The 17,043-nt window shown below is 33.8% G+C and overlaps 1 protein-coding gene across 3 annotated transcripts in view; it reads right to left on the bottom strand.

The window, feature by feature from the left end:
• The window catches only part of LOC145692547 (uncharacterized), a 49,753-nt gene that overhangs the window by 15,517 nt on the left and 17,193 nt on the right, over positions 1-17,043 (bottom strand). The window contains exons 1-2 of one of the 3 annotated variants that reach the window (XM_081767862.1): positions 13,639-13,775; positions 7,930-8,448 (exon numbers count right to left, since the gene is read on the bottom strand). In XM_081767862.1, coding sequence (XP_081623988.1) covers positions 7,930-8,291 — 362 coding nt within the window. In that variant the 5' untranslated portion in view covers positions 8,292-8,448; positions 13,639-13,775. Of the gene's footprint in view, positions 1-7,929; positions 8,449-13,638; positions 13,776-17,043 lie in introns of those variants that run through there. The other 2 variants (XM_081767868.1, XM_081767860.1) reach the window with 2 other exon arrangements.

Raw genomic sequence — 17,043 nt, 5'->3', positions numbered from 1 at the left:
GCGCGTCTTGTCTCTTTCTCGAGACATGTCTTATCTCGTGCGCATTCGTTAACACTTGGGAAGGATTATCTTTCTACTCAAAGCATTGTTTTTATAATGGTTGCATATTTATGATAATTGCTGTCCACATAAATTACAGTCCTTTCAGTTGAATTAATTATTATTATTATTATTATTATTGAAATTGCAATATCTAGTTTAACGTTGGACGATTATGCACCTACGCTAAGGGAGAATGATGATGAATGAAATGGTGAAATGAATAAAGTGGGAGGAAAATGGAAAATCTCAAGAAAACACATACCCATGCACACGGTATTTGTCCACCTCAAATTTCACTGCCCCCCTGCACCAAAGGTCCCTGCAATGCTTTATTATTATTATTATTATTATTATTATTATTAATAATAATAATAATAATAATAATAATTGAAGCGAGCTTAACGAGTTTCAACCGTACGACTCAACCAACGTTTGGGTGCCTGTTCGTTCGTCTGCTCCTCTCATAAAAGACTTTCATTTTAATGAAACTAGTAAGTGCCTTCTTTTAGCTCTGTGAAGTAACTATTGCTTGGAATATGAATCTGCAAAACATAAGAGGTAAAATTAACCAAATGGTGCAAGTTTCCACTTATATATACAAAACAATTTTGCAATATCAACTACGTGAATCTTGTCCCATAAAGAAGCCGAAACCCCTACATCGAAGAGCCCTCCGAGATTTGATTATTGTCCACACGGACTGAAATTGTCATTTGAAGCCAAGACTTTAATATGAAGCCAATAATTTCTTTAAAATAGACGGAAAATTCGGAAGTTATAAGCATTTTCATATTTTTGCCTTTTCCCATAAGGGAGCCGTAGCCCCCTATACTGAAGACCCCCCCCGGAGATTTGATCATTGTCCACTCGAACTGAATTTGTCATTTGGAACCAACACTTTAATACGAAGCAAAACATTTCTTTAAAATAGACGAAAAATTCTAAAGCTATAACATGTTAATAATTTTGCCTTTTCTCATAAGGGAGCCGTATTAGCCTACACTGAAGAGCCCCACGAGATTTGATCATTGACCACTTGGACTGAAATTCTCATTTGAAACGAAAACTTTAATATGAAGCCAAAAATTAAACTTTTACATCAATTTAAACTGACTGGGTTCCGGTTCCCCCCACTATTGTTTAGTTTAGTTAAGTGGTAATTTGTGACAGCTTCACATCATCAAAAGAATGTTTCACTTTTCCCCCCTCCCCCAGGAGTTCGTGCTGGATCCACCACTGGAATCAATAGACACTCTTCCTATTCTTTTTGTCACCCTTGATTGTGTAGGGGCTCCCTCGTACAAATAAAGAAGCGGTAATATTACAATCAAGGGGCGCTATATATTAGGTATTTTTTTAGTTACCTACCCCTAACCGCACAGGGCCATCTTTCGTAGAATAAAAAATATTACGTGATATTCCAATCATGAAAGGGGAGAGGATGCTGTAAATATATTTCTTATTCATTTTGTCCGTCCTGTTTATCAAAAATTACTTTCTGTTGGAAGGGTACTGAAATGAGAGGGGCAAAATAAAAAGTCGTACCCTCTCCTACATGGTTGCTCAAATAAGTACTAAAGAAAGCATTTTAAACTAAGATATTTAAGATTTAAACTAGGAAACTAAGATATCCTTACATTATGTAAGGATGGCATATTCAGGATTATTATTATTATTATTATTATTATTATTATTATTTGAATGTTTCTGGAGCACCGAAATTTTGTGAGACGAACAATGATATATAGAGGTTTAAGATGGGTGGTCACAGAGGAGGAAAAACCAGGATTTTTCTCTGTCTGACTCTCTAACGTAAAGATTATGTGCTGAAGGTAAGAAGCATCATCATTCTACAATAGGTTGCCTTTACGTAGAATATCAATTACTTGAGTTCTCCTCCTTCGGTCTATTTACCTTATGTAGTAAATTCAAAACAATTTCAATTCAATACAAATACATTGTAAAACTTTTCCGTAATTAAACATCTAGGGAAAATTAAACATTTAATAGGGAAATCTGTTATCAAAATATCCAAACACGTAGATAGAAGACTATCTAGTGAGAAATATTGTGAAACTTTATAAAATTCTCCAAATTAGAATTAACATTTACTGGGAAACATTCGTTATGCGCCAGCGAGCATATGGTGAGCAGTGAGCACAGGGGAAATAATTACGAAACTGTTTGCAAACAAAATTAGGGACGCTAATGCAAGTGCGACAACGGCATTTTTTCTTTTTCTGGTATCGTCATGAGTTTTACACATACGTTACAATTTGATTCTTTCCCAAATAAAAAAATAAATAAAATAACCGTAGTGTAGTGATAAAAATGATAACGGCACTTCCATGGGATCGAACCCACTACCTTCAGCATATAGACCCGTTGCTTTAACTAACTGAGCTATTTGTTTCTTTACGTGAACTGAGCCTGTTCCGGTAAAGACTATATTTCATTACGATCGTCCTACCAATTCGTCCTTTTCCATAGATAATTTCCACTATTTGCTCTATCTTTATGTTATACTTAGCATATATTTATATATTTGGAGTTTGCAGATAATGCATATAATAAGACATACTAGAAATATTCGTTAAAAGTTTAGTTTGTAGATTTAATCCACATTTCTCTCAATGACATAGATGTCGCTGCTTCGTGTTGAAATGCAGAATTCCCTCGTGTTCTTGAAAATTTCCCACTTTAGCAGAGTTGGTAATTCTCGAGATTTCTGTCGATTTAAGGTTTTTTGCTTCTAATTTCTTTATTTTAAGCTAATATCTAACACAAATATTAAAAACGGGTTTGTTATTAACCTGTCCTGCTGGGGAAACCTTCCGAAATTTCGAACATATAAAGAAAACGGAGATATTTTCGAAAAACTTCAAAATAAAGAGACGCGTCATTTATTTTGCTCATGGTAGTACATTAACCTAAACACTCTGCAGAGATCATAAGCCCGACGCTAAGCGATATGTGTAACATATACGTATGTGTCAAGTCAAAGGGGACAACACAGTTTTGACGACATACACACTATAAACATAAAACTTAGAAAATTGTGATGACTTACTATAATATATATATTAATTATTTTGATCTTAGGGTCTGTTGGGTTTGTTTTTTGTTGAGTTTTTTGTTTGCTGCTAGCTTTTTATTTACAGTTATTTGTATTATAATTATTTTATTACCTTGACAATAAATTTGGGATAACGAAAACTTATTTACTTTAGCTAATTTAAGAGGTTGAATAGATTAACGGAAATAAAATACACAAATACAAGACGGTTATCATGATAGTGAATATTTATTTTAGAAAATAAATATTTTTGTTAATTGCAAAATTGTCAATTAACTTTTAATAAACTTACAAGTTTACTGAAAATATATTTCACCTAACTCAAGTACATAAGTTGGCTTTTTACCTAAACCAAGAACATAAGTTGGCATTTTTCTTTAATACAAATAATTAAATTGATTATACAAAAGGAGGGAAAGTTAATTTTACTTAAATTATAAATAACTTTAAATTGAGTGTGTGTCATTTGCTTTATAGTTTCTTATTGCGCACTGCATTTAAAATTCAAGTGATAAAATGACACCTTACCTTCTCGCTGACTACAGCCCATTGAACATTTTCCTTTACTCCCAGCAAGAAGCTCCGTTGTTTTCTTGTGTGGAAAGTTTTCGTGTTGCCGTTACTGTCCAATTCACGGAACGTTCTTCGAGAGTTTAACCCTTTCACGTACATGGGACATATTTGTCCCATTTATAATTTTTACTATACGTCTCTTATAATGCTTAAATGATCAATCCTAGTAACATTTTCGTAATTATCAAGAACGAAACTGATAAATAGCAAGAATTGTGGTGACAACATTGAAGTTTACACTGTTTTCCACACAATTGGAAGTCGTAACTTTCCATGTTGTTTTCTGGGCTCGTATCTCGAATTTATTTCTGTTTTGCAGTAGAGTTTTCTAGCTACGATGAGTGGATTTAGAATTATGAATAATTATTTAATACTTTCATGTGACATTTCATTAAATTCATGAAAAAATGTACAAACTATAGAGCAAGGATTGTGGTGGGACATCCGTATTCCTATGTACATCAAGGGTATCTTGCTATAATATTTTAGGTTTGTTACGTTCTTTACTTTTGAAACAACATATTTATTGAAAAAGACATTATCGCTCTTTCCAGAATATTTAACTTGTTCTAAATACTACTTTAAATAAAGATTTCTCCAGAATCTCATTTTTTGTTTGAAAATTCAAAATTAGGAGGGTGTAAGTTGAGTGTTTCATGGTTCGAACCGACTGTTGACCTATCAATTTTAGGGAGTTGCTCTCAATAACTTGAGGGTTGCACCTCCAAAAGGGAGTAGCGGAATCGTAAGCTTTAAACATTGATATGCGTTTTGTAGTAAGGCGAATATATCCCAGGTTCACAGTTTGTTCCATCTCCTTTCTGGGATATCAAGATTACGTGAGTTTCTTGTCAAGGACGAGAAAGTCATTCAAGTTTTACATGCTGAGAATAATGACGATGAAGACAATCTTCGCCTGGACCAAACTGGAAAGCTCGAATGTGGAAGCAACAAGTCTATCTACCCCAGCGGAGCAGGAAATTGGGAAAAGTTCAAATACTTTCGATCCTGAAAGTTATATTTTCCTTGATTTTAAATGGAAACTTCAATATAAATCTAGAATTTCTCCGATAACAATTTTGATTTTATAAAAATTCTAATGTTGAAGAGCGTCACTGTGTACCCAAACTTAGTGATATTTTCTTGTTGGTCATGCATTTTAATATTTTGGTTGAACATATAGTTCAACGCTCAACAACATGGTGTGGCATTTAGTACAAACAGTGCTGAGTCTTTCTTGGAATAAACATTCTAATGAATTATCATGTTTTGCCAGTAATTAGAAGCTATTTGTCAAGTGTAATTTGCTTGTTCCGTATATTGCTCACGTAATGCCACTGCATTGATCTGAAATTCGAAAACACTTACATTTTTCTAATAACCAAATTCAGCAAGAATTCAATGTGATTTGTACACAGAAAAGAAACATGATAGTAATCCAGAGGTAGGTGTTGATGAATGAGTTGTTCTGCAACTAACAAAATCAAGTGGGACGTAGGTTACGAAGTGTATTTTGATAGTTTCTTTAATTCATCTGCAGTACAATATGTTAGCAGAAAAGAATTAAATGGATGTGGGACAATATATGCGAGCAGGAAAAATATGCCCAAGATTTTCCAGCTGACAAGGATATGAAAAGAGGTGATATTTACTCCCTTTCAAGTGATGATATGTCATACGTTAAATGGATGGAATATCTAATTTCATATCTCCAATTCCTGTAACTATTCTAAAAAGACAAGTTCAGAAATAATCTGAGAAAATACGTATTCATTGTCTAATTGATATCGAAGTATAGTAAGTTTATGGGAGGAGTTGATCTTATGGACCAGTGAAAAGTAACGTATGAAGTTGACCGCAAAGCAAAAATTTTATATAACTTCAGGCTATTTTTTGATCTAATTGGTAATGTGGTTAATAACTCCTGTATTGTGTAGCTTAAAATATTCGAAGGTTTACACAACATGGAACAAGACTCAACAAAATCACGCACTTGCTTGCAATTCCAGCAAAGAATTGTACATTATTTGATTAACCAGTATTCCAGTAAAAAAGTGGATTATCTACAACTGCGAAAAGACGTGAAAATGTGGATACACAAAAATAACCAGGACTCTCGATCAAAGTACTGAAACGGAACCGCTGTGCAGAATGTGCTTTGAGAAAAGTGAGAACCGTACCAACAATGTGTATTCAATGTCCAATGTTCCTTTATGTTTTGTATTAGGTCGTAATTGTTTTCAAGCATACCACTGTCGTACGTAAAGAGTTGACTTATTTTCTTTTGTTTCTAGGCAGCTAGATTTGTAGTAAATGCGAAATTTATACAAGTTTATACAAGTTGTAGAAAATATATATACAAGTTCTCAGAAATCTGTACAATTTTGTATCTTTGAAGTACATTGGGACATATATGTCCCCGACGATTTTCCACATTTAAAATATTGTAAAAATTACTAATTAATATTTATATTTAATATAAAATCTATAATAAATACTAAACAAATCAAGATTTTACTATGTGGTTCACTTGTGTACGTGAAAGGGTTAAAATCCTGGAAAGTTCTTAAAATTCCAAAATTCGTACTCCATCCATTAAGTATCATCATCACAATATTACACTTATTAAAATATTTTAACATAATATATGGTCTTCGGTTGTCCTCTGCTATTGACTACTAACAGTCCTTTATCACAGCACGAAAACTCAAATAATCGTGTGTCATCCTTTGTTACAACCGCCTGTCGCCCCACTAAAACTGTCTTCCAGAACTCAAGGCTTTAAAAGTTTTTGTTAACAGGTTGTTACACCCCTTAATTTAAAGTCTAAAATTTGGAGTTCTATAGTCTCAACCCAACTCCACTCCACTGCCTGGCCTATTCTTTTATTTTTTTGAACTAATTACGTATTGATTTTTGTTTCTCCTTTCTCATTCGTCCTTTACAATCACTGACTATTTTGTTTACGTTTTGTCACACCCCTTGTTTAACTTTACAATAATGTTTTACGTTTTTAAATTTGTATTGCTTTTATTTGTTTTTCCTTCTTTTCTTAACCACCCCCTCGCTTTTTATTGTTTTTTCTCCTTTTTCCCCAAAGACCTCCCCTTTCTTTTTTCAAAGTTACTCTCTTTGGCCAGAGACCACTGGCTGAGTTTACGCGAAGTACAAATTTAGAATGAACATCCTTAAGTGACAAATGTAAAAGTCTTATGAAATTATCTTTCAAATAGATTTTAATATTCATTAATATTGATTTATTAAATATTAAATTTTTTGAAACAATGAAACTTAATCTTTTTAGATGGTACTTGCTTATTAGAATACGGATATTTATATTTTTATTGCACTCTTGGCTTGATATAATAATAAAAATGAAAGATTTTCTAAAACTACTTTTAATAATGATAAAACAACTACTGTTAATAATTGTTGTACAGAACTATACTCATACTACTTTCACTAGTGGGAGATTAATCACACGTTGATAACTGTCACGAGGGCTGCAGTTTAACTATTGCAAGGTAGTTTGAATGTCGATGATGACGTATCAGAAGCGCTACTCTATTTAAAGTTTCGGTACAAAAACCTCTTCTCATTGCCTGTGACAATCCAATGGCAGGCATTAGTTACGTTAGTACTGGAAAACCAACAAAATACATTTCTCTATCTCTCACGCTGGCCTTCTTTGAGGTCGTTTGGAATACAAGAACTGGAATTCACAGTAGAACCCTGTACTTTCTACAGCCTTTCTACAGTTATCCCGTGTCCTACGGTTGGATTCGGGCTGTTTCTTATGACTTGGTTAAAATTTTCTTACGGAAAGAGTGTTGGACTTTCAGTCCGTAAACGATCTAGGAGATTTTATTTCTCCCTGAATTTTTGCACCCAGCAACAATAGTACTATCATAAACAGCATCTCCCAAATACAAAACGCGACCGCAGTAGTGGCTCCATAGGCCAAAAAAATAAAGAGTCTGGAGTATTACATATTGGTTTCCATTTCAGGTAGAGGCTATCTGTTTCCAATCTCCTCAACGATCTATATGCCTAACACTATTTTAAGGTTCCCTGAATCCACATTGCAGTGTCATCTATGAGAGTTGTAATCAGTAAACGGTCATCTCTCGGAAACAGGCATAACTTCCACAGTACCTCCCATATTTGAATTTTCTACTAATACAAATAAACAAGGAAAATAAACTAGCTAACTAAACCACAATACAAACTATACACACCTAAATTTCGAAACGGCCAATTTAACGTCGCCAGCTTTTCCGAAATTTCCAGGTGTAGATCTGCATTTAACTCTCTGAAATCTTGATTTTTGGTCAGTATTGGATCTTGCGCTCCATGGCTTGTTAACATAAACATTTCGATACGCAATGGATAAACGTTCAATCACACAAACTGCTCTGGAATGTAATTTCCAATCATAAGAGTTATTGTTTGTAAACATAGTTTTTGATTTGACAGAATCCTTTATATCATATTTCTCTTCTATTTTTACACCTTCAATTTTTAATGGCTCATTTGAACGTAAGGAAGAAACAGTTTCATATAAACTATTAAAATTTTTTAACTGATCCATAATATTCATTGTTAACTTCTTACTCTTAACTCGACTACTTCAGTTGCAGTACATTAGGAAAATCTTATGGGATCAAAATGCGAACATTTACTTCGAATTCCAGTTAAGATAATCAGTTTCCTGTTCCTTTTACTCTTCAGCGCTCTATCAAGCGTATCAACTCGAGCTGAAAAATAACAAAATACAGAACCATGTGTAAGTAGGTAAATAATAATAATAATAATAATAATAATAATAATAATAATAATAATAATAGGATAAACTACTCAGTGCTGCTACTTAGTACAATTAAAAGCTAAATATGTTTCGAAGACTAAAGTCAATGTTATATTATCTGAAGTCCAAGTGAAAACAAGCATTTTTTATGATGTTTTAAAGAATTGGCAGATAAAGGTACTGAAGCATACATAAGTTGTTCTGTCAAGTCTTTAGCATTGTATGTAGTTCAAATGCTGCATTCAATAACATATATGACAATAATCATGTATATATAAATTTAAAGAAATATCATTCATCACGCCACAAAAACTAAAACAATTCTGGTTATCTCAAACGAGTTTTTACAAATAACACAAAAGCCACATAATATGGAACTTTATATGTTTTTTGCAATTTTTATGTAAAATTTGTATTGGAAGGAAAAGTTAAAATGTAATCTGCATAGTCCTCATTCTCGTCGGCATGCAGTTCCATTGTTTAAAAATGATGGAGCTCAATTTTCTGCATTCTTTTTACTAAGAAACGATTTGTAACAATCTAAAAAGAAATCACTCATCCTTATACCGACGAGGACATTAATCAGTTGTTACCTATAGAAGCAAACAAGTGTGGCTTGTCCCTATTAATTTCGAGTTGCTCCTCAAATATGTCTGCTTGGTACATACGAAAGAGGGGGCCGCGGTGGCTCAGTGGTAAAGCGTTCACCTCTGGTGCTTGGGGTCCCGGGTTCGATCCCAGTCCCTGCCAAGTAAAGCTTGTGGTGGACAAACACCGTGGGCGTGGGTGTCCTCGGGGTTCTTCCGTTTCCTCCCATTTCATTCATTAATCATCATCACCGTCTCTTTTAGCCTAACCGGCATAACGTGGGACGTAAAACTCAGATTTCTTTTTCATTTGTAAATATGAAAGATTCAAATCAAACTTTCTTTATTGTTAAAAGTAGCATTTACATGAGAAATTCCTGTATTAAAGTAGAATCCTAGTATAACTATTTGATGTATCAATAATTATAAAAAAATGTTACTGGAAAAATAAGTATATGACTTAAATTTTTTACTTTATTGTCCCGTCTTTATACCCTTTACCCCAAATGAGTCGGCTGATTAATGAAAATGAACGAATGTGAAATTAAACATTTGTACACTTACACCATAAATTACACACAGGACCAAATGAACTACAAGCACACGCGCTAGTAACTAAACCAGCGGGAAGAGCTGTAAAGTACTTCGTTCCGTATTTGGTGGTGTTCTACTCTGACTACGAACACAATATTTTAACTTGAAACGAATTGAATAGTAGGCAGGAATAGTAGGTTACAGACAATAGAATTTTTAATTAATAATTCTTGTATAAGCGAAACGTTACAAGCAAACAGATTAAATTATAGAGGTAAACGTGAAACAAGCTGAAGTAGTAAAATTACACAATTTAAAAAACTGTACTTCAAATTCACAAAAATTGAGCTGAGGTATATGGTTTGCGCACGATTTCTTGTCACAGTGCAATTATTTTCTTTCTTTTGTTTTTAAATATAGGTCTTAGAGTTATGAGGTTACAGTGTTCTATTCATATTCTTCAGTGTTCGGCTAGCAATTAATATGAGGATAATAGCAGTGATTCAGAGGTATCAAAGTGGACGATTGATGTAGCCATTGGAACATAAGGTTTAGACAGCAGAATACCGATCAGGACATTTGGGCAATGCACGCTAAGACTCTCATTGTATCCTAGTCCCGAAATTCAAAAATATAAATATTGCTGGGTTGTGTGAGACTAATTTATATAAAACAAAATGGAAAATAAATATATTTGCCCGCCTTATAATGCTGAACTTACACTATCATATTATATTGAAGAGGATTCGAAACAAAATATATATATTTGCAGATTTCAATTCACATTACTGAAAAATCAGTATGCAACACGTTCCACTTATTTATAGAGAACTAATTTGTCTTGTTATAGTAACATGGTTATGGTAGTAAGCCAAAAGATAAGGTATATCCCTTGAGGAAGACGCGGTAGACCTAATTTCAGTCACTGCTGCAAATGAGGACAACTACGTTTTCAAAGAAGTAGATGATTTTTTTTAACATTCATCATATTCCAAACAATATTCCCTTATTTTGTTAAACGTTACAGAAATAATAGTATACCACATTTTGGTGTAATGTAAGAGCTCATTTATGATCACTGTAGCTATTTATAACTTCATGATCTTTAGATTTATCTCGAACCGTTATATATACAATTTAGTGTTACTATCAAATAAAATATTTAATTTTAGTTTTTACGTCAATCTTGGGATGTAATTCTATAGTGCTACATAATACAGTATGCGTCGCACGAAAGTTGCAGGACAACGGCCTCTCATACTGATACAACGTGTCTTTTCCTACTTCTGCACAAGAGAAAACTCTGATCTAGTTCATCCAGGATGTATCGTATGTATATTGCAATTTAATCTGGCAACACTTTGAAAGTTGGCAACAATGGAGCGACTGAAAAGCACAGTGTACAACGTGCAGCATATGGCCGGCATACTAGTAAAGTAATTATAACAAATCATAATTAGTAATTACAAAGAATCACCTATACTTTAACAATTAAGAGTATGTGAAGAAGTAACACGATAATACATGGTGTCAGGTTAAATCGTGGAACTCAGTGAAAGCATCCTACAGGAAAATTTTGGAATCGGCAAAGGTACAAAAGAAGCTAAGTTTCTCTGGAAACTTATGTGAAAACTGGCGGAAATTGCAGCAGCAATTTTAAATATTCCTTTAAAACTGGACTAGACAATAGGTCTTCAGATCTAAAGTAGCTATATTAGTTAATGTAATTGGGAAGGAAGCTGTGGACTTGTTTAATACATTTAAACTCAGTAAGGAAAATAATTTTGAACAAGTAATGCAGGCATTCGAAACTTGCAAATCATCAGAAAATGTGGTGGTGGAACGCTATGTTTTTCATTCACCTGTGCAAGAAGAAAGTGAATTGTATGATTCGTTCGTGACTGAATTTCAGAAGTTAGTGAAAACACGTGAGTTTGGGGATCAAACTGATTCAGTGGTGAGAGACAGAATACTATTGCGGGGGAAAAGATAAACAGCTTCAAGAAAGAATGCTACGCGTGAAGAACTTAACTTTAGAGCAAGCCATTGAATTGGGACGTGCTGCTCAACTGTGCAGACAACAAGCAGAAACTATACAGAACAAGCAAGAAGATAAGAATGTTGCTGTGTTATGTACCTAGGTGAACCATTGTACACGATCCGTGTCCCAAAAAGGTGCGGTGAGATCGAAAAAAAAAAAAAAACATTGCAAGGATGAATTCAAAAAGTAGTGCCAATAATTATCAAGATGAATATCTTTGTAAAAAGTGCAACACAAGACACGGAAAAGCGAAGTGCCCGGCTTATGGGAAACAATGCAACAAATGTAGGGGGCTAAATCATTTTGCAGTAGGTAAATTTAAGCACGTAAAGTCAAATAATGTGCCTGGTACTGAAAGTGAGGAAGTAATGTATCTGGATGCAGAAAAGCTTTACGCATTGATGTAACTCAGAAGGATGAGTGGGTAGAAGAGCTTATGGTAGAAGATATACCTATCATGTTTAAATTAGATTCGGTAGCTGATATTAATGTACTGCTGTTGGAACTATTAAATGAATGTCAGGTTCGGTCCAAAATTCAACAAATTTGGCATTGGAAGTGTACAATGGTGCTAAATTTAAACCATTAGGTATAGTAAAATTAAATTGCTCATTTCATAAAAAACAGGGCTATTTCGACTTTGTTGTAATTGATGATTTGACCAACAAATATAAGCCTTTACTTGGTGTTGATGTATGTACCAAACTTAAATTAATTCAGAGATAGAAAGGTTGAGCCTGTAAAAGTAAGCAGTCAAGATGTAATATCTGCGAATAAGGATATTTTTGAAGGAGTAGGGAAGTATAAACAAAATTCATTTCTCAACAAATGAACACGTGCCGCGTATAGCACATCCACTTAGAAGAATACTTTTAACTATTAGGCCTAAAGTAAAGGAAACATTAGAAAAGGTGGAAAACAAAAAAATTGTAGAGAAAAACACCCAGAGCGTTGGGTAAATAATCTAGTAATAGTGGAGAAACCAGACAAAACAGTGAGATTATGTTTCGATCTACAAGATTTAAATAAAGCTCTTACGAGAACCCACGCACTCATTCCTACTGCGGAAGAAATTAGCTCGAAGCTAAGTAATAAAAGTGTGTTTAGTGTGCTTGATTGGAAAGATCGGTTTTATTGTGTTCAATTAGATGAATCATCTAGTAAATTGTGCACTTTTAGTACATCATATGATTGTTGGAGATTTCTAAGATTCCCGTATGGTCTTTCAGTTTCTCAAGAGGTTTTACAGAAACTAAGTGAGACGTATTTCGGAGATATTAAGGGTAAAGTAATATATTTTAATGATCTGTTAATCGCCGCAGAAACAGAAGAACATGATAAGATTCTGTAACAGATAACTCATAGGGCTAGAAAATTAACCCTGTCCGGGCAACCGAGGCCTCCCAGTAGCTTCATTTTTCTAAAATTTCTCAATAACCATACATATTTCGAAGACATAAAATACTGAATTCTTATATCTTTCGTCGAAGTTAAAATCATGAACATATCGAGTTGGTAAAGCTTTATTTTTTTTTAAATTTGAAAATCTTTTCCTGACGTAACCGGGCAAAAGGGGCCTAGGAGGCCCCGTATAACTTCAGTGAAATTCCTGTCAAATATTAGATCAAATTGTCACATAATTATATATTGAACACGTGACTATTGTAACCTTTAGTCGGAACAGTATGCGGCAACAGTCATTGAATTTTGAGTGTTCTGCACTTAAAATATATACTGAGCCTAACAGGCCCCGGTTGCCCGTTTACGTTACAAAAATGTTTGGACCGGATTTGCTATTCTGCTTGGTACGCAATCCTTATATTTTACAATATAAAATTTTTGTCGAGAATTATTTCTGTTCACAATCTTCTTATGGCTTTTAGCATAATCAACACATTTAATACCGTCCTTATTGTAATAGCACTTTTCCGTTGTTATTCACATAAAACATAACTAGTGCACTACAATGTCATGTTACCAGTGAAAACAATTTTCATGGTTCCAAAGAACACTAGGACGATGTTCACGACACCGAATCATATAACAAACCGTTTAGTGGCTGCAGCAGCACTTCCTGAACAAGTTTTAACTTGATGCGTGATGTTACGAGGGGTTCTGCAATAATAATAAAAAAACTATTATTATAACAACTTACACAGACGTAGTTTTTATTAGACATTTTGGTTTTACTAATCATGGTAATTATCAAGTGAAATTCACACTTAATGTAGCAAACCATCAATAACACACGAGATAATACCTTTTAATGAAATACACGTAAGTTTTCGAAAACTGAAGTGATGTGGGGAAAATTGTGCTTCATGTGATCTTTACAATCATTAATGAACACCAAAATCAAATAAAATCCACGTAATGTCGTTCGGAAACAAATAAAAGTTCTACCAAGTTGGCAACACTGCCAACCGATCTGCAACCAGGGTTTCAAAAAACCCGTTTTTTTTAAAAAAAAACCAACCCACCTGGGCCCATGTGGGTTTTATCCGGTATTTTCGGGTTTAATTGGGTTTTTTCGAAATATTGCAATGTTTTTGGGATAAAAGTGCTAAAATGTGATTTATATTTCAAGATTATCATTGTCATAAGTTGTCACAATTGTCACAATTTTCTATCCACTGCAGTTTTGAAAAAACAGCCGCCATTTTGAAATTTTACGTTGGATCGCTGCCAAAGTATATACAGCTAATTTAGAGTGTCTCGTGCTTCTACTCTGAACGTGTTAACTTAAAAGACCAAAAATTGCACTTTGTAGCGTGAATATCCGCTATTTTGAAAAAAAGAATAGCCGCCATTTTGAAACTTTCCGTTGGTATGCCGTCAAAATATATACAGGAAATTTAGTGTGTCTCGTGCTTGTGCCCTGAAAATTTAAACTTAAAAGACGGAAATTTATATCCTGTAGTATGTGTGGTATAGGCAGACGAACGAACAAATGTAGATCGAATCATCCCAAGAGCCTCAGTGACGTTCGCCAAATATGAACACCAAATATATTAATTTAAAACAGATATAATTCATGTTTTATAAAATAATTGTTTCAAAATGTCTTATACGACATAAATATTTTCCAGTGTAAAATAAATAATTCTATTGTTGGAGTCATGGGCGGCTATAGGGGGGCAAAGGAAGGGCAGTTGCCCCCACTTTTTTGAAATTACCCATTAATGTATATAGTTTCATTTGGAAATATAAAGTTTTGTAGGTTCACAGAATAAAAATGGTGCCATAAAATATTTGTCGTTCTATGAGTACGTATTGGTTGTCTTCCCGTGGAATTAAGAAAGCTACAGGAATTGCGTTTAAACTGCCACTAAAAATGTCCCAAAAATTAACCTATTGGAGCGCCACAATTCGAGGGTACTTTCATTTCTTCTTGCAAGGGCTCGATATGTTAGTCAGCCGCTCAGGAACTAACTGAGATAACATTTCGCGAGAAAAGAAGTCCTTCACAAGTTATTCTTTAATTGCACAAAAATCGACAGTTCCTAAAATGTATTTTCTTCTTTCTAATAATAATGAATATTTTGATTTGATTTCTTTCAGTTTAACATCCTGTTCAGCAGAGGAGTTATATGAGATGTGGACTTAATGATCAACGTGGAGTCCGAACTACGTGAGCTACCTCCGGGAATCGAGCCCGGGGTCTTCAACGTCAAAGGCGTGTACGCTAACGGCTTAGCCACGGAGCTCAATAAGGAATATTAATTTTGCAGTGTAATATACGAGTTTAGGGGTGTACATATAGTTTTGTATATACAATTAAATTTAGTGAATTCAGCATAATTCTAGGTTTTAGGATTATTTTATATAACTGAAATGTGAAGTGACTAAGTATTGCTGAGTTTTGATATATTCCAAGAAAGTGAAAACTGTACTTACTGGCAGCGAACATGTTTCGGGAAGCTGCAAAAGTATTTCTTTAAATGTCGTAGCATATGCTTGTAGTATTCACTGTCACTCTAAGAGTAATAACACACATAATAGCATTCGTGGAATTAAAAATATAAGTTGTTCATTAATTTCCAGTTTCAATATAACTTTTGCAAAACAAGCGTAATTATTCATTATTATGATTATTAGATTAATATTATCCTTTCTGTTTATTTCTTTTGCAAATTTGTTATTAAATAGGCTCCTAATCTGATCACAATTTTTCAGATAGAATTTTAAGATGTTCATGAGCAAGGAATCAAATCTCTTTTTACACCTTCGTTGTTTAAGAGTACAAAGGGCTAGTATCTACTTGCGTTGCTTTTGTCAATTTACTTAATAAAATATGAAACAAGATATACGGTATAACTGAAAAAGACAGTATCCTAATAGTTATACAACCTTTCGTCAAACAAAGCGTTACAAGCAACCAGGAAAACTAACATTGATATCAAATATTTAGATCATGTCTGCTCCCCCCCCCCCACTTTTAACGTACAACCGTCACTGGTTGGAGTTCACTTTCGATACTTTGTGCGTTCAATTACGGGAATTTCCCGAGCACTTGTTGCAAGACGGCTCTTTCCAGAAAATTAATTTAAAACAATTAACACAGACATAATTCATATTTTATAAAGTAAATGTTTCAAAATGTCTTAAATGAAATTCAGTATCCTCCAGCGTAAATAGTGTTATTGTTGAATTATTCAGTTGCGACGCTTTGTGCGCTGAATTGCGGGAATTTCCCGAGCACTTCTTTCGCGACTTTTTTTTCCGAAAATGCAACTTTTTCTTGGTGTACATCGAAACTTCAACTAGTAAGGAAGTTTGAATTCAGCGTTTGAAATAGTAAGAGTTATGTAATCTTCGGAACTCCGAGCATTAAGCTTCTTAAATTTGAAAAGAATTTTTACGCTATTGCTAGTGTTGATTCTGCAGAATGCTTATTCGAAGAGTAGCAACAAATGACTAAACTGAACTATTGTTGGAAAACGAAATTTTCCTGAAGAATACTTCTGTTACCATCAAAGGTAATAAAACAATAATACTAATAGTTTTACTAATGCACTACATATTTATTGGTAGTACCGGCACCCATGACCTTAAACCCGATGAGGGATAACGTCCCTCGGCGTTGCCGAGTCAGCGAGCACACTTTTCACGGAAAGTATTTTCTAAAATATAAAATTGCATATTTTACTCCAAACAGGCTATAAGCATAATCTATACATTAATTTCTTCTATAATTACCTCAAGCTAAGTTTTTTTTTAAATTCTTTCAGTGCATTCAGAAGTTTATAAAAGTTTTATGTTATATACCTTAACGTGAAAGCACCTAATTCGCCCAGGAAAGTAAAAAATCTGATAAAAATCACTTTCAATGTAATCACCTTAGTTGTACCAACAATGTACTAACAAAAAGTTCAAAAACCCA

This window comes from Thermobia domestica, chromosome 1, assembly GCF_964235325.1.
Source record: "Thermobia domestica chromosome 1, izTheDome1.hap1.1, whole genome shotgun sequence".
In the NCBI taxonomy this organism is placed as follows: domain Eukaryota; kingdom Metazoa; phylum Arthropoda; class Insecta; order Zygentoma; family Lepismatidae; genus Thermobia; species Thermobia domestica.
Note: the sequence above shows the minus strand (reverse complement) of the source record. Positions and strands in the feature narration are given on the sequence as shown.